This window comes from Lactuca saligna, chromosome 7 (assembly GCF_052625555.1).
Source record: "Lactuca saligna cultivar CGN05327 chromosome 7, ASM5262555v1, whole genome shotgun sequence".
NCBI classification, from domain to species: domain Eukaryota; kingdom Viridiplantae; phylum Streptophyta; class Magnoliopsida; order Asterales; family Asteraceae; genus Lactuca; species Lactuca saligna.
The window spans coordinates 140,935,827-140,954,968 of record NC_136423.1 but is presented as its reverse complement, the minus strand read 5'-3'; the positions used below and the strand labels follow the sequence as shown (position 1 = coordinate 140,954,968).

Sequence of the window (19,142 nt, the reverse complement as noted above, 5' to 3'; positions counted from 1 at the left end):
GGCTAATTAATTTGAATATTATAAGCATTAAAATTGACTTTTTTGTTGCATATTATTTAGGATAAATAATCTTAACCAAAGTTATCGCTTATGTGACAAGGATTTCGTGCATATAAAGAACATCTAAATCTGACTTCGTGAGAGAAAGCTATGATTATTCTAATGTTAGGATATAGGGCTAGTAGAGTAGAAATTATAAATTTGTATTTATTAGTACAATCTAAACTGCAGTCTCTGTATGCGAAATTGTTGTAAACTATACTTAGATAGAGGGTGATGGTAAAAAAGGTTAATGAGGCTGGGAGCCTATAGGCATGCATAGTTTTAGTTATGGGATGATAGTGGAACGGTTAAAGAGGCCGGGAGCCTATTAAAAGATAAATATCTTATTGGCAAATTATGAGGCATTGTTGGTATGCATGTATATGTATTATGGTATATGGTATTTTGGGGAACTCACTAAGCCTAGCACTTATCCAGTTGATATTAAATGTTTTCAAGTACTACATCATGTAATAAGAAGGGCAAAACTCGAGTGTACTCATGCATTGGCAACCTGTTTCTGCATATACTCTGAAATAAGATAAATAACTTTTTAATGTAAAACATTGGTATTTATCATGAATAAATGAAATGATGTTTTAGAAAAATTAGAAATTTTGTTATGAAAAAATGGGACGTTACATGATTATTCCTAGATGTTTCGCCCGAGTATCTTTCAATTCCTTGGAGGCATTATGAGGAAGCTCTTTTGGGACAGGTTCATCAAGTACATAGTCCTTTTTCTGAAGCGTGAGGACAATTCTAAATTGTCTGAACGAAGAAAGAAAGTCGGGCCACTTAGTTTATCTTTTTCAAGGATGGATCGGATCGTGAGTGATAAGGTTGTTACAGTTCCTGTAGTCATCTACAAAATAATAAGATTCATTTTAATATCTTTGATATAGCTTCTTTTAAAATTAATTACCATTTAAATTAAATTTTAAAACTAAGATCCACACCACTCAAAATAACTTGAGGCGATGACCAGTTACAACTCTTATGTAACTCTTAGATTAATGGGATCCAAAAAAATGTTTCTTTGTTTTTAGTGGTATGTTCATCCCATCTATGTCTCAAACTCTTATGTTTAGGTAACTTTTATCACATAAAAAATTAATCAAATCATTCATTTAAAACTTGTGAATTATATTTTATAAATGGCTTGGTGACTGTTATCTCACAAGTAAATATAAAATATCTTGGCCGTTACTTAACAATCCAAATAGATAAGGTGACCCAAAATTCATTAGAATTGCACAACAAATGCTAAGTGGTTTTTAAGTGGATTGCATAGATTTGAAAGTTTAAAATAAGAGTTTTATATATGTTTTATTATTCTAGCATTTTAAAAAATTTGTATCATGAATATTTCATGCATAAAATATTTCATGGTACATTTTATGGTATTTCAAAAATTATAAAGTTGAATTTATTTCATATTAAATTTTACCGGTTAAAATTAATAATTAATTTTAATTCGATGTAATAATGATTTGAACAATTTTTTTACTTTTTAATAAAACATCCTTTTAGTATGGGGTTAAAATTAATAATTAATTTTAATTCGATGTAATAATGATTTGAACAATTTTTTTACTTTTTAATAAAACATCCTTTTAGTATGGAGTTATACAGTTTAGATTAAATTTTTAAACAAAAAATTATAAACCTTTTTAAATCTTTAAATGTTTGGCTATTTAAGAGTTCTACAAAATTAAAAATAATAATAATAACAAATAAAAATAATTTTTTTATAAAAAACTCAAGTTTTGACATCTTATGTTGGAAACTTTTATTTAAAATTCTAAACCCACATTGATGTTAATTTTTTGTCAAAATGTTTTTAGCATGACAAACACATTTACATACATATAACATTTTATAGCAACCAAAAATAAACATCACAAACATAAATTTTAAAATTTATAAACAAAACCATTTTCTAGTAACATTTATTGTGAGCAATCATAATAAATATTAAGTCGTTTCCTCGTAAAATTATAAAGACACTTCAAGGTCTTCCAAAGCTCCATGTGTTCATAATATCTTAATAATCCATCTTGTTATATATATATATATATATATATATATATATATATATATATATATATATATATATATATATATATATATATATATATATATATATAGTGTAAAAACAAATTTATTATATATAAAAATGAACAAATGAAATAAAATATATTTATCTATTATATCATCATATGAATAAATAAAAAAATAACCATAAATTTCCTAATGGGTTGTTTATATGCAACAACATCAAATATATAAAAAACAACTCTTCACTTTTTATAAGGCAACTTTTATATAGCTAAAATACATAGCAAAGTAGTTGCATATAAAAATAAACACTTTTAAACTAAAAGTTCCCAAAGAAAACAAATATGGACATTTCTTTAGCCAAAAAGAAATTCATGCTTTTTTTCTTCAAAAACCAATGATTATCAAACATAAAATATCATTTTATCATATAAAAGATACTTCTGATACCACTGATGGGTTCGATACAAAAATAAGAGAGTTCTTTCACAAAAATCAGCAACAAAAGCTTTAAAATTTTCTAATAATTTTTGAGTTTATAATAAAATCAAACCACTAAGGATACTTTTAATGAGGTTAGAGTGATATTAAAATCATTCATAGCATAGTTTAGAATGGAGTCTTTGAACTCAAATGGTTTTGGGGTGTTGAAGTAGATGTCATGAACAAATAGCTTGAAGTTGTCTACTAGTAATCCATCACCCATGTATAAGGTACCAAAAATTATTGAATTCCTTCTTGTATGCCTAGTGATATGCGGGACAAACATCGTTAGAAGTTGTCCAAGTTGCCACCAAGAGCCATTGTTAGTTGATGTTTCCATTTGGTAGTTTTAAGTCTTTAAGTGTTTAAAAAAATAACATTAAAGGAAGACAAAAAATAAGAACCAATTCTTCACAAAACAAACTTGAAAAGAGAAGGGAAGAGTAAAAAAGCTACGACTTTTTGATGCTTGAGGAAGAAAGAAAAACACTTTGAAAACTACCTCATCTCTCATACATAACTCTCTTTTCTATAGTTCTATGGAAGTAAGGTCAAACCAATATAATAATTTAAAATATTATAAAACATAAAGGTTAGCAATACATGCACGTTGACAAACAACCTCCACATCTTCTTGAAACTTTCTGCCACTAGGTCAAAAAAAGAAGACAAAAAAAGTTTTTTCAGTTATTTTAACAAAAGACCAATTAACTAACCAAACTATGCTTATTTAAACTATGCTTATTTAAAGTATCCAAAACTTTATGTATTAATCATATTATATTATATAATTATCAGTTTGTTCTTTCTTATGTTATTTTTCTTATAAAACAATCATTATTCTCAAATTAAATAAAAAAGTTGAATTTATTTATTAGTAATCAATTAATTAAAACTGTACTTTTACAAAACCTAAAAGAATGAAAGTTAAAAAAAAAAGTGAAAAGGGACCAAAACTGTCAATTTCGAAAACTGCTATCCCTAAACTCCCGAACACATCAACTTTCCTATTCGTTAGATCATCCACAATGGTGAGTTTAATGGAAGAGTTGAATGAGGTGGCTAGTCTATATGTTATTATTGTGAGATGTCACATTGATATTGAATTGATTTGGAGTTCAATGTGAAAAAGAAAGTTTTAATTCTAAAATATTTACTATAAATTACATTTTATAACATTCTATTTAACTTGTAGAGTTCAATACATTGTAGAAAAAAATAAGAAAGTTGTATGGATTCTAAATTAATGATGATGTGATAATTCATTTAATTTTATAGAGTTGTATTGATTGTGGATTAATGATGATATGATAATACATTGAATTCTATAAAGTTCATTATAGTTAAATATATTAATTATTATTAATAGTTTGATATTACAGTTCACATACAAAATCAATGTGCCACGTAGATGTGTAAACAATGTTTAAATGACAATGACGGATGGAAGTTACAGTTTATCTTGTAAGGTTCCATCATTTTATTATTAATTCTTTATCTTTATTGGTTGCAACATTAAAGAGGTAGGGAAAATATAAGTACTTAAGTAACAAGTCGAAGAAAGTCTATCTCTTGCATACGACGCCACGCCCTTCTAAACCACTTTGGCATCTCAAGCTTGGCAGCTGTAAGTTCAGTGAGGAACTATCTTCCTGGCTACCCTTAAACTTAGCAACAGAACAATCTGTCGCAAGTGAATCTGTACTCACAAACTTACTATCTCCTCCCATCACAGGCATTAACACCCCCATCTTCACCTTGCTCACATAGCCATTCCTATATGTCTGTCCCAGAACTCCGTCCACTTCGTTACTTAGGGAGAAGAACTTGAACTTGAGATCAAGATGAGCAAAGCAATCGTCACTGGTTATGTCATAGTTATGGATTCTTGATTCTTCTTTTGTTATTGGAACCACTTTGGCTGTGATCCTGAAGAGGTTTTCAACTTCAACAACGATATGGTTGGTGTCATGAATCCTAGTGATTGATGTCGTAAAAGATTGCCATTTGGCACCTTCGCTTTTTGGGATAAATATGTTTTCCCCGTCAAATGTAATATAGATACGGTCAATGGTGTCATCCCAAGAAGATGTCTTTTGAGCACTGATTTGTACTTTGTGGTTGTCGAAAAGAATCCCAATAGATTGGACCCAAGTAAAGTCTCTGCCCATGTTTTTGTTTCTCTTCCCAATGAAGTGGCCATTGATGTGGAGGTTGTCATCGGCAACAAGGCAGAAATCTTGATCCTTCTTTCCATGGAAGTAGAAAGTGATGCCGTCACCTCCAATGAAACGAGGGTCTTGACACACTGCTCCAGGCATATCGCAATCTGTAATTTACCAGACATATACAAACATTTATGAGATTCATTGATAGCTGTTTAAACGTAATGTGATGTCAAGATGACTCTCCTCATATATGAATTTTTAGTATTTATAAATAAAGTGAAAACATAGCGTTACGAAGAACTCACTGCAAACTGGCTTGCAAGAAACACAATCAACTTCACATTGACCAGGACAAGAAGCAGGGCAGACATGCTCGGAGGCATAACATGTTGGATAATTCTGGTTTTTGCATTTGACTTTCTTTGGTTTCGAGGGTGGAGTAGACCATGTAGGAGGTGCAAGTGAGGATGATGTTGGTGGTGCAGGGGTGGTTGAAGGTGGTGAGGATGGTATTGGAGTTGGAGGTGTGGATTCCTCTGATGGTGATGAGGTGGTGGGAGATGGTGTTGGCGTTGGAGGTGTGGACTCTGTTGGTGGTGAAGGTGTGGTGGGAGGTGGTGACGATGGTGTTGGTGTTGGAGGTGTGTACACCGGCGGCGATGGAGTAACAGTGGGAGGTGGTTCTATCTCTGGTGGTGATGGTGCACTGTCGCCACCACAAACAGGTTTGCATGATTGACAATTAACAGTGCAGCTATCTGGACAAAACTTAGGACAAACATGCACCAAGTTATGACATTCTTTGTAACTCGGGTCCTTACAAGTTGCATGGCTAGGGTTGTTAATTCCTGGTGGAGTTTGTGCCTCAGCAAGAGCCACCAGTATGAATATCACAACTAACATAACATGACAAACCATCGACTGAGCCATTGCAGCCCAGAGTAGAAGAAACTTGAAATATTTTGAACAGTTATGTAGTGCAAAGATATATTCAACTGTTATCTTATCTATATATTGAATTGGTGCTTATTGACACTCATAGTCTCCGTATTTATAGTAAAATGAATCCATGAACCTCCAAAACCAGTAATGTAACAGTTAAGTACCTTCAGTTCAAGGTATCTTTCAGACCCCTTCATATTGCTTTTAGTGTAAATTTGGCATCCCTTTGCACATGCAACACTTTCTACAAACAGAATCCAGCTTGTGAGATGCTCCACCATTGTTAACCAACATATATGATGGCACCAATTACGACTCAAACAAATGTTTAGAATTAGCGATGACAAAAAGGGTGGTGAAAAGATGTTTTGAAAGGGAAACAAATGGAATAATTGACAATGGAAAGCTAGAATTTTTGGTAATGTTCCGGTGTTCCCCATCTTCAATTAATCTTTGGGACAGAATTAATTGACATAGGAAACACTCCAAGTACGCACAAATTTTGTATTCTAATCCTATTAAAAATAAAGCTATATTGTAGTTAGTGAATCCGGATAGATAAGTTAATGGGGAAATTTCAACAAAATTAAAACTATAAGTTGATGGTTCAAATCTCGATTTAGTTTAAGAGTAGGGTTACATTTTAACCGTTCTAAAAAAAAATTAACTATAAGATGAAACGGAAAGAAGAGTGTTGAAGTGTTAATTAAGCGGATGCAGCTTTACCCTTCATCTTTGTCTCCTTTACTATACATTACTTGAAGAGAAAAAGAAAGCTATCCTAAGTATAATCACAATTAAGTAACATAAGACGACTTAAAACCAACGCTTCCAAAAACTATCAATAAATTTAAGTAAGTTATAGTATAAAGATACCCTTTTCTTCCATGCATTTAGTTTTATTAGTAGTGTCTCGGAGAACCGGCCATCCTATATTATACTATTGATCATAAAGTTTGTTCCCTATAAGGCATCTTAGTTTCACGTACTTATCAAAATCAAAGACTAGAAAAATACAAACTAACCTTTAATTTTTTTTTTAATTTATAATTATTATTATTATTATTATTATTATTATTATTTACTTTTACACCAGAAATACCTAACTACAAATACACTTAGATCACGTAGACCATCTCAAACCCATCTCCAATTTTTCTTCTAAAAATGGAGTAAAAAATGGGGTAAATAGTGTTTTATCTCCAACCTTACTCCAATTTTTCTCTCATTTTTAACCCCAAAAATTATATTCCAAGTATATTCTATTATTCCAATTTACATATATTTGCAAACACACCCCTCTACTAATTTAGTTTTAACAAATATATAATCTATATTTTTTTCATTACATTAATATTAAATAAACAATATTATATTTATAATACACTTATAAATAAATATTATACATGAATTTATAAAAATATTACACATACACACTTTTAAATAAATATAATATATACATTTATATAAATATTATACATACATATTTTTAAATAAATATTATAAATGCATAGATAACATATTTATGCGTTGGAATAAATTTCCCATAAATGATCAACTAACGCATTTCATAGACTGAAGTGTGTTTCTTTATCTTTAATACATTTATATCGAGCAAGAAATTGTTAGAATTGACTGTCTTCGTATGTCGTCAATTCAACCTCTATCGTATTTATAATATATATTTTAACTATAAGTTTTTGTAAAATACGTTATCATTTTTTAAATTTTCAATATGTATTTAACTTTTTATATGAATTTGATGAAAAAAACAAATTTTATATTTATAATTAATTAATATAATTTAATATATAACAAAATATTATAATTATTAAATATTATATTTAAATTATAATTAGTAGGTAAAAGCGAACTAGAAATGTATAAATATATAAACAGAAGGAATAAAACCGACAACGCAAAGTTCATCCCCATTTTGGGAGAAATGAATAGTATACCACCATATTTGGTGTAATACTATTCATATCCCCAAAATGGAGGAATAAATAGGGTAGGGTTGTAGAAGAATGGGGAAGAAAATAGGGGGAAAAATAGAAAATGGAAATGGAATGGAGATGCTCTTAAAGCGTAGATTATCTCAGATCTCAAAGTTCATATAACATCAAAGAACAAACTCTTAACTATATATATATATATATATATATATATATATATATATATATATATATATATATATATATATATATATATTAGTGAGGCACTGAAGCAATGCATTGACTCCAGATAGTTATTTTCGGCGAAGAGTTTATATGTGGCGTTTTGTTTCCTTTCTACATTAGATAGTTCATTTGAACCTTTTGGCGGACTATTTTATATCGGATAGTTGCTTTAGACGAATAGTTTGTATTCAGGTATGTAGACAAGAGGGAAATAAGTTTCCTTTCCGGTGTCATCTATTGCCCAAAGGGATAATGATTTAGGAGAGTAATAAGGTTTCCAATGTGTCCGTATTAGGTCGGTAAGGTTTTTTTTTTTTTTGCGTATTAGACCAATATGGTTGTTATTTCATTTAAAAATAGTCATTTTTACCGGTAAAAATGACTATTTCTAAATGGTAATAACCACCATATTGGTCTAAAAAAAATAATAATAAAAAAAAAAAAAAAAAAAAAACTTTAGTGACCTAATACGAACAAACTGAAAACCAAATTACCCTCCTAAGTCATTAACCCTAATTATTTAGAAAACATGCTTACTAATCAATGTCACTGACTTGTTTAACTAAAAATAGTTGCTTCCATTTAAACTTATCTCACAACCCTTCCAGAACTTCTAAGTTCAAAACCTCATATGATTGATGATCTTCATTACAAAAATATGCAACATTTTATCAATAAGTACTTTTTTGTCATTTAAATGTTTACATAAACACATCCATATGTACAAATACAATCTCACTTTGATACCTCCCATCAATGTCTACATTGGATAACGAATGAAAATGTAAAACCAACAGAGACTTGCAGATGATGCCTATTATCAATTATTTTATAAAAAGCAAAACCACAACATGAACTAAGAAACTGAAGTTGCAAAATTAATCAAAAATCAACACATAAACAAACACATACAAACTATATACAACACATAAACGGAAGTTTATAAAGCATGAAACTTAATGACAGGAAAAATAAAAAACTTAAAGGAGACTTTATAAAAAGAAAGATCACACTTGCCACAAATGGTTGAAGTTTTGTAATAGGGTAAGGCTATAATTTAAATGAATTTTGACTATTCAAATATTTAGGGTCTGCTTCTCTACTACAAGAAATGTTAGCATTACCGGCGGCGCAGGGCAATAGTGGCGACATGTAATTGATGCGCTACATGTCACCGTCGGGCAACCAGGTAATGCCAACATTTCTTCCAAGGCATATAGGGTCGAAATATCCCAATGTCTACATCAAGATCTATCATGTAAGGAACAACTAGGTGGGATCATATCAGAGGTAGAGTACATTTGATATGTAACGCCCTAAACCAGGTATGACTTGAAACCCTTGAAGAAATTACATTTTTACATAATTGGTCATTTAAGTATGCAGGGCGTACTTATGTTTACGCTTAACATACTATGCATGGGTAATCGCGGATGAGTTAGACGTATCATGGGCATACAAGACGTACGTTGGGCATACGTGCCGAGGGTGCAAACCCTAATTTACGGACTTGTGATCTATTTAAACGCCCTTAACTCACTTGAGCCTCACCCTCACTAGCTCTTTTCATCTTCAAACGTTCTTGGAAGCCTTAATATCCTTTGTGAGTGCATTTTGAGCCTTGAGAGTGAAATTGTGGTCCTTTTAGTGTTCATCCAAGAAGAAGAAGTGGTCAAAGAAGCTTGGAGTGTCTTTTGGCTTCAAGAATCTACACATAGACGACCTTGAGGAGTTCTTGGAGGTAAAAAGCTTAGATCTTTCCACTTAAATCTCTAGATCTATCTGGGGTTTTCTAGCTTTCTCCCTTTGGTTGATTTTGGACCTCCATTTGTGAGTTAAGCAAATCCAGAAGATGGGAATGACATATCTGAGGTCCCTAGGTCCTTTAGTAGCTTAAAAATGGAGTCTTGTTGAGAGCTTTGACCTCATGCATGGGTTAGGAACCTTAAAAAGGTCTTAATGGGGGTGTTGGGTGCTTATGGGGCAAGCAAAGGCACAAAGTTTCCAATTTTATGCCTTAGGACATCTTAACAAACTTAGATATGACTTTTGGACGTAAACGAATCGAGTATTAACCACTTAATGGAGAAAGTTCTTAACCTGGTAGTACGTTGGGCGTAACCCAGTATACGACGTGCGTAGTCCAAGACCTCAGTACGATGCACGTATTAGGATGGTACGTCGAGCGTACGCATCACAGATGGACCCGTATCGGTTTTGGGACTTTGAGCTATTGGGCCTCATTTGATTATTAGACTTGGTTGCATTCTGTGATGTCAAAACTAGAAATTATGTGCCTGGTAACTACAACACTTAAGTAAGAATTATGAATCAAAGACATGAAAGCATGCATGATACTTACTCTATAACAACAAATTTTCAATCAAACACTTCATACAAGCACTACAAATAGTCAACAAGCAATTGGAAACCCTAGAAGTTCTTGTTTAGGTCCATTTTGGACTAGGACTTCCTTATTGGGCCCAATGGACCAATAAGCTTCCAATTTGACTATCTTGGGCTTAGAACTCTTAAATGGGCTCTAATTGAACCCACTTTCATTTATTTCAATAATTTAGGCCATATTGGGCCTAGAATGAAATAAATCAAATATTATGAACTATTTTGGACCATAATTAACCTAATCTAGCCTACTAAAGCATAAAAATCACATTTATATTTTTATAGGAACAACAATCATTCAACCTAACTATAATATGGGCTTAGGGGCAAAAAGCCCAAAAATCTCCTCCTTCCCTTTTCCATTCTCGGCCCAAGCCCACAAAGAAGAAGGGTTGACTTTGTTGGGTGCCACCTCACTTTTGCACTAAGGATTTCCATGCAACACACATACGTCCATGCAACTATCTTGTCAAACCTCTCTCTTCTCCCCTCTCTTCTTGCTCTCGGCCGATTCTCAAGCACACACACACACATTTCACTCATTTTTCTCTCAAGAAACTCTCATTTCTCCTCCAAGATTTCGAGATCTAAGAATAACATTGTCCATGATCTTCCAATAAAGGAATTCATCACTATTTAGAAATGTGTAGCATGTGCTCAAAGCAAACATCATCGCAAGCCACACAAGCCCAAACTGGTCAACACAATCAGCACTACTCTCCATCTGCTACATATGGATTTATTTGGTCCCATGAATGTTTTGAGCATCAACAAAAACTATTATTGCTTGGTTATAATTGATGATTACTCACAATTGAGCGTCAACAAAAACTATTATTGCTTGGTTATAATTGATGATTACTCACAATTTACCTGGGTATTCTTATTGTCTAATAAGAGTGAAACTACTGAACTTATCAAAAGGTTTATTGTGCTCATTGAAAATCATGCCAACGAGAAGGTGAAGGGGATTCGAAGTGATAATGAAACAGAATTCAAGAATGCTGTCATGAATCATTTTTGTTTCGAAAAGGGTATACTACATCAGTACAGTGCTGCTCGGACACCTTAACAAAATGGAGTAGCAGAGTGGCGAAATCACACTCTGATTGATTTAGCAAGGACCATACTTTGTGACTCTAAATTACCGGTCTTTATCTGGGCTAAATCCATTAACACGACGTGCTATGTTTAGAACCGTGTTCTGATCAAAAAACAATAAATGAAGACCCCATATGAAATTTATATGGTCATAAGCCAACAGTTGTTCACTTAGGATATTTGGATAACCCTGCACGCTACTTCACCTGTGATTATACTCTATTACATGCTTGTTAGGATGATGCCTTGGAAAATTAAAGTTTGCATGTATATTAGAGAAAACATAGATCCAAAGCATCTTGGGTTACATGTACACCATAGCAGTGTTAGAATGCTCAAAAACCTTAAAGAATGTGAAGGGTGAAGCCTTAAAAGGGATGGATAAGAACCTAGAAGTCAAGGGTGACAGAGTTTGATATCTCATGGATCAGATCTTGACATTGAAGTTTGGGGGATTCAAAGATGTTGTTATGAATGAATCACAGAAACTCGTTACTCTGTTCATCCAGGTTCAGAGAAGATGTAGCTGGACCTCAAGAAACTGTATTGGTGGCCGAACATGAAAGCTGAGATTGCTACCTATGTAGGCAAGAGTCTGACTTGTACCAAGGTTAAGGTAGAATACCAGAAGCCCATATGTTTACTACACCAACCAGAAATGGACTTCATAATGAAGTTACCTAAAACTACGAGTGGACTTGACACCATCTGGGTGATTGTTGACAGGTTAACCAAATCCGTGCACTTCCTGCCAATAAGGGAAACCGATAAGATAGAGAAACTGAACATAACTTATAGTAAAGAGATCATATGACTGCATGGGGTGCCGATATCTATTATCTCCGATAGAGATAGTAGGATCACCTCAAGGTTCTAGCAGTCGCTACAAAGATCTGTGGGGACTAGGCTAGACATGAGTACCGCCTACCACCCACAAACTGACGAGCATAGTGAAAGGACTATTCAAACCTTATAGGAAATGTTGAGAACCCATGTGATTGACTTTGGATACCCATTTACCAGTTATCGAACTCTCATATAATAATAGTCATCACACTAGCATCAATGTTGCTCCATTTGAAGTTCTCTATGGCCGCAAGTGCAGATCACCTCTGTGTTGGGCCGAAGTGGGTGACACGCAACTAGCTAAGGGGCAGGTTCCTAACAGCACTCTTACAGGCCCGGAGATCATAAGAGAAACGACCGAGAAGATTATCCAAATTCGAGAGCTACTAAAAGCTTCTAGAGACCGAAAGAAGAGCTATACGGATAAGAGATGAAATCACTTGGAGTTCAAGGTTGGGTACCAAGTACTATTGAATGTCTCAGCCTAGAAAGGATTAATACATTTCGGAACAAATGGGAAACTAAGTCTGAGGTATATTAGGCCGTTCGAGATCCTCGCGAGGATTGGCCCGGTAGCATACAAGCTTCGACTACCACATGAATTCAATAACGTACATCCTACCTTTCATGTGTCCAACTTAAAGAAGTGCTTGTCCAATGAGACTCTCGTCATCCCACTTGACGAAATTGGAATCAATGAGAGTCTCCACTTCGTAGAAGAACTGGTAGAAATCATGGACCAAGAGATCAAAAGAATGAAACAAAGTCGCATTCCCATTGTGAAGGTCTGATGGAAAGCTAAACGAGGACCCGAGTTCACCAGGCAATGTGAAGATCAGATGAAAAAAAACATACCCAAATCATTTCCCCAACCCCTGAAGTCCCACTCAAAATGCTAATTTTGGGACGATATTCCTTCTAACAAGGGGCTAATGTGACAACCGTTAATTTCTGGTCAAGTCAAATTCAAAAAAAGCCAACAAGTCAAACCGTTCAACTCAACTATTGCTTGTATGTTAGGGTTTACTCTATGTTTACTAATGTACAACTCTCTATCTTAATACAAAGTATCACTCGAAAGTTTCAAAGGTTCATAAATTCTAAACCGTAAACAGGGTGAGTGATGTAACGACTCTATAAAACACTATTATGTATCCTTCAGGCTCATATAACACTCATAACAAGGCGTAGTGGAGTTTACAATCCTAGCACTACGGAGCAAGACACTAACAAAGGCCACAAGCAAAGTCTCTATCAATCTCTCTCACGACATCTCTCTCTCAAATCTCTCCCAAATCTCTCTCAAAATCTTTTAGAACTTTTTCATAAACACCGGGGCCATCCCAACACTTTAAATAGTTGAAAACCACTCAAAACGAGAGGAGAATATGAAAAACAACGCATTGGATGTGAAACCCCACTTAGGCATGCGATACCTCTCGCATTCGAAACTCATGTTTCAGACCGAGACCCCCACCTGCGATCCTCCCTCTAGGATGGAACTCACCTCTCACAATGAACCAGAGAATTTTGCTTCTAACCGGAAACATTTGCAGTATATACCGACTTTCGCATCCTACTTCGTGCCTCGCAGCCCCTAGCTCTCGCACCGAGAGCTCTCGCAAACCAGCCTCTTGCACCCACACTCTACTTTCACACTCAGCAGGCTCTCGCAAGTCATCCCCTCCTCACGCAACGAACCTATAACGAAGAGATTTTCAAAACAAATTTTTCATTTTTCAATAACCAAATTTATATAAAATATTCTCAAAAGTATTCTACAATAGTTATCAAATCATAACATATCCCAAGATCACAAAATCAAATCCCTTCTATGTGTGTACGGGTCACGCCGGCGCCTTTCCACGGTCCTCGCTAGAACCTGAAACACATAACACAACAATTGTAAGCATAAATGCTTAGTGAGTTCCCCAATATACCACATACAACACATATGCCACTCGAGGCTACTATACGACCCTTCGGTCGATGTGTCTCTGGTCCCGTAGCTCGTTGGACCATCTGGTCCGGTTATAGCTCGTTGGGCCCTCCAGCCCAGTCTGAATCGTTGAACCCTCCAGTCTGGTCTATACAATTATATATCATACATACATCACATAGCACGTAATCTCATACATGGCACAAAATCTCATATATAGCACATAAGACCTTTCGGTCAACTCATAATACCACTCTAGGTAATGTATGGTGAGAAGAATCACCTCGTGTAACTCGGTAACTCAGAAATCTCGGTCTCCGTGAAATAGGATCTAGCCTCCGCCTAATCATATGAAAATAAACACTTGGCATCAACATAATTCCCATCCTACTCGCCGAGTCTGTTCTTGGACTCGACGAGTTCAAGCCATGCTCAAACTAAAATGACCTTCTAAGGTCATATCTGCTCCTCTAATCCTAAGATCTAACCTCCCCAAGCTCAATAAACACGTAAAGGTTCGAACTTGATACTCATGCAACGTCCAAATGACACTACTTGATGATTTTGTCCCAAATACAACACTCTAAGTTCATTTCTTCCATAACCCAACATAAATCAAACTAGATAACCTCCTCTGGACCACTATGGGTCCAGATCTGAAGTCTAAACATGATAAGGGACCTTATTCTCAACAAATCAACCCAATAAAGGGCATAAGAAACCCTAGATCCATGGATGCTTTAACAAAACAAAAAGAGGATCGATATGCTACCTCAAAGATGATACCCTCTGCTTGAAATCCACAAATATGCAACCTCCTTGGCCTCCTCCAAGCTAGAATCAACTTCTTCTTGCAAAACAAACCCACAAAGGTTCAATAATGGCTTCTTCTCTCTCACAAACACTCAAGCACTATAAGGGTTTCTCTCAAGGGTCTGGTAGCCGCAAATGGTGGCTATAAGCCCCTTTAAATAGGTCTCAAACCCCGGGGATTAGGGTTTCATAAAACAGCATGGACTCACCGAGTCCACGAATGGACTCGTCGAGTCCGCCATTAAATCAATCTGACCATCCACGCTCCTACTCGGCGAGTCTGAGCGCCTACTCGCCGAGGCTCTCTCCAAAAACTCCATATTAAAGCAATAAATAAGATACCTGGGATTTCGGATGTTACAGAACCTCCTCTTCGCATCCAACCCTCTCACATTCGCATCCTCACCCTATTTTCCCATATTTTGACCAATTTCGCATTTTGAGTTCTTTTTTGGTGTTTTTGACATGGGATGTTCACCCAATTCATATTTTTGACATCTTAAGCCCTCTAAACTCATATTGTATCCACATATAGGATATTTATTAAATATAAATCATACTTTTGTTTAGGATAATATCAAAAAGTACATAAAGACACTTTTAACTTTTCCCATAATATTATAACACAAGCCACCTTCAAAGTACAACATTCATACATATCGATCTTAGGGTAACTCATACTACGTTTCATCTAGGATTATTAGTGCGCATCTATAATTCCTTAGTGCACATGTTAGAGTTATATAAAGCTAAGACGCCATCAACTTAGAATTGGTGGGTCTGCCTTAGGCCGTCTTCCTTGTTTGGTTGTGGGCCTAGGGCAGACCCATTATATTCCACAGGTTATTAAACCTCAATTTTATATAAATTTTATACACTAAGAAATTATAGAAGGAGGCTATGGGTTTTCCTAGGAATACATACGATACATTTTACAAGAAACTATCAGATTTTCTGATTCACATTATATCTTTTCATAAGGAAAAATGACATTTTTCTCAAATAAAACTCTTATGAACTCACCAACTTAATTGTTGACACTTTTTCAAACTAGTTCTATTCTCAAGAAACTAGTAACTAGGAAATTACCAGCTTTTGAGGACGGGACGCTAAGGCATTAGTTCAAAACTCATTTTGTCATCATACTATAATTTATTTAGAAACTTGTAATACATGAATCAATGTAACCTTTGAAATTATATATATATATATATATATATATATATATATATATATATATATAATGGTTGTGTTTGCCCCCGGACGCTTCCGTCGTCCTAGTTCAGGGGTGTGATAGGAGCTGACCTGGTACTTAGTGTTGGAAGGAAATTTTGAAGGGAAGCTAGGGCTTATGGTTATGGATATCATAGGATATTTTGCAACTGGGCATGGTCATTCTTCTAGTGTCTGAGAGAAGAGTATTGAGACTCATTTTGTAGATTGGTTCTGATAGCGGTACCGACAATTGATACTTGGTGAGACGAGAGCCCTCAGTTCCTTTTTGAGCTACGATCTAGATCAACTAGTATGTCTGACATGAGTAATCACCATTCAATTATGGTCAGAGACTTGTTCCCATCAGTCGTAATGAGATAATCAGAGTTAGAAGTGCCTTACCGTTCCGTGATTCGATGAGCGGTTGACATGGTGATAATTTGCATGGGCAGTCTGTTGGGGAGACACACCACTACAGTTCTAAGTTCTGAAGAGTAAGAGCTGATACTGCAATGGAAATGGGGTCAGTCCTTTTCGGGTTAGGAGTTCCTGCCAGTTTGGATGTCTTGGGAAGCAGATTGTTGTATGGTATGAGATTTTCCCAGTAGTGCTTCTCAGGTTATTTGTTTCAATTGGTATGTTGATAAAGAGTGATTTCGATGGCGAAATCTAATTCAAGTTGGGGAGAATTATAACACCCCGATTTCCTGGATGTGGAACTTAAGGATTTAATGCAAGATTGAAGGGCCAACTCGACGAGTTGGTTGGCCCCAACTCATCATGTAGGAGTTAATCAGGACGCGTGGGTTAGGAAGCCTATTCATTGAGTTGGAAGGATGGACTCGACAAGTTGAGGTTGTGTGATGAAACCCTTATTTCTCGGATGTGCAGCCTATTTAAAGGACCTTAAGCCTTTTAACTCGTCTCCCTTACCACCATTCATGTCTACAGAGTAACCCTAACAAGCTAAGTGTGTGTGTGTAAGAGAGAGAGACCAAAAGCATGCTTTTGGAGCATTCCTTGAAGAAGATTTAGGACCTAGAGGCTTGCAACGAGGGAAAGCTTGTAGATGCAGCATCCACATCATGTTGGCATCTAGTAGGAGGTAAAAAAAACAATCTCTACCTTGCCTTTCTATTCCTTAGATCACTTCTTATGTGAGTTTGTGGGCTTTTGGTGCAAAATAAGCGCTATTCACGAGTTAAGATTGGCCAAAGGGTATGAGTTTTAGATCTGTACTTCTTTAGGTCCCATGTACATAAAGTTTCAAGCTTTACAAAGCTTTGACATGTCTTCATGTCCTAAACCCTTCTTGAGCTTAGTGTTGGGTGTTATACCCTTGTGAGGCATTGCATGATCGTAAAGTTAGCAACTGTACATGGTAAGTTTATCCTTGGAGGTTAGATCTGGGGTTTGGAGCATTGGAATCGACTGGAATGAGTTTAATGAGAAAGGATTGACGAGTTGGGCACCCAACTCGATGAGTTGAGTCGAGTTTTCCTGTTTTGTACTAAGACTAAACTTGACGAGTGAGTGGAGAAACTCGACGAGTGGCTAGGGTTTTCCCCGATCTTCTGGACTCTGCATGCACTCGATGACTTAGCTAGCAACTCGGTGAGTTGACTCGAGTTTTCGTGATTTACTGAGCACTGAGGAACTTGATGGGTAGATGAGTTGCACTCGATGAGTTGGGTCGGCTTTGACCGTTGACTTCCGTTGACTTTAGGGTTTGGTTAAGTTGTGGATATTGGAGGCTATGGAAGGCGAAGTCTAGACCAGTAGTTCGAGTGTGGAATATATTGTTTTACTCTGCGAGGCGAGACTTCTCACTCTACTTACCTGAGCGGTAATATTATGTGACTGGAGGGTCTTATTTGAGTTATCGACCGGAGGATCCTATGTACTTATACTGAGTTATGTGATATTATGTATTTTGTCTTTGTGATATATGTTATATTATTCTGTACCTTACTGAGTAGGACCAGAGGGTCCAACCCAAGTTATGAGACTGGAGGGTCTTTACAAAGATACAGGACTGGAGGGTCCAACTCGAGCTGTGATATCGGAGGGTTTTACTGAGAGACATGACTTGAGGGTCCAACCCGAGCTGTGAGATCGGAGGGTCTTCAACGAGACACATGACCAGAGGGTCCATACCGAGCTGTGAGACCGGAGGTTCCTCATCGAGATGCATGACCAGAGGGTCCATGTCGAGCTATAGCCATGAGAAGCTTATTATTGGTGTATGTTGTATTTTGGAGAACTCACTAAGCTTCGTGCTTACCGTGTTGTGCGATATGTGTTTCAAGTACTCCTCGGGATCGCAGGAAGGCATCGGCTTAATTGTACACACCTGTTCGAGATATGTTCGAGGATTTCAGGATACTATCAGTTATTTTGTTGATTTGTTTTTTGACAATTGATACATTTGTGGTTTTTGAGAAATGTGGCATTGAGTTTTATGTGTTTTTAAAATGAAAATTGTGGTTTAAAATTTAGAGTGTTTCACTTGTGATCAGTAAATATTGTATACTTGGTATCGTATAGATAATGTCTCCAAATCTTCAATATGAATACTACGGCCCCAAGTTCAAGATCATGGGTGGTGTTGTTGACTTCATGGGCTTTGAGTTGCCTAGAAGCATAAGCGATGAACTTTCCTCTTTGCATGAGCACGCATCCCAACACTTGTTTTGAAGTGTCACAATAGACAATGAAGTCCTCCGTGCCTTATGGGAGGGATAGGATTAGTGTACTAAATAAAGCTTGCTTCAACATCTGAAAGGCGTTCTCTTGTTTGCCTTCCCAGTTGAAACACACCCTTTTTCGGCTTAGCATCGAGAAAGGTTTATCTATTTCAGAGAAATTCTTTATGAATCTCCGATAGTAGCCAGCAAGACCCAAGAATTGGTGTATCTCTATTGGCGTTCTTATTGTTTCCCAATTCTC

At 35.5% G+C, this 19,142-nt stretch overlaps 1 protein-coding gene across 1 annotated transcript; it reads right to left on the bottom strand.

The window, feature by feature from the left end:
- Nucleotides 1-4,089: 4,089 nt before the first annotated feature.
- Nucleotides 4,090-5,751, bottom strand: LOC145006078 (uncharacterized). The gene is made up of 2 exons (XM_078965174.1): nt 5,060-5,751; nt 4,090-4,915 (listed from the first exon to the last, which is right to left on the bottom strand). Exons 1-2 carry the CDS (start codon nt 5,682-5,684, stop codon nt 4,152-4,154), a joined length of 1,389 nt encoding a protein of 462 aa, XP_078821300.1. The 5' UTR covers nt 5,685-5,751; the 3' UTR covers nt 4,090-4,151.
- Between the last annotated feature and the right edge of the window lie 13,391 nt (nt 5,752-19,142).

Excerpts from the sequence above, each read along its gene's own strand:
- LOC145006078 (XM_078965174.1), bottom strand. The coding sequence starts at position 5,684 with ATGGCTCAGTCGATGGTTTGTCATGTTATGTTAGTTGTGATATTCATA. Across the intron at positions 4,916-5,059 it reads TTCTTGCAAGCCAGTTTGCA|ATTGCGATATGCCTGGAGCA; the intron begins GTGAGTTCTTCG and ends GGTAAATTACAG.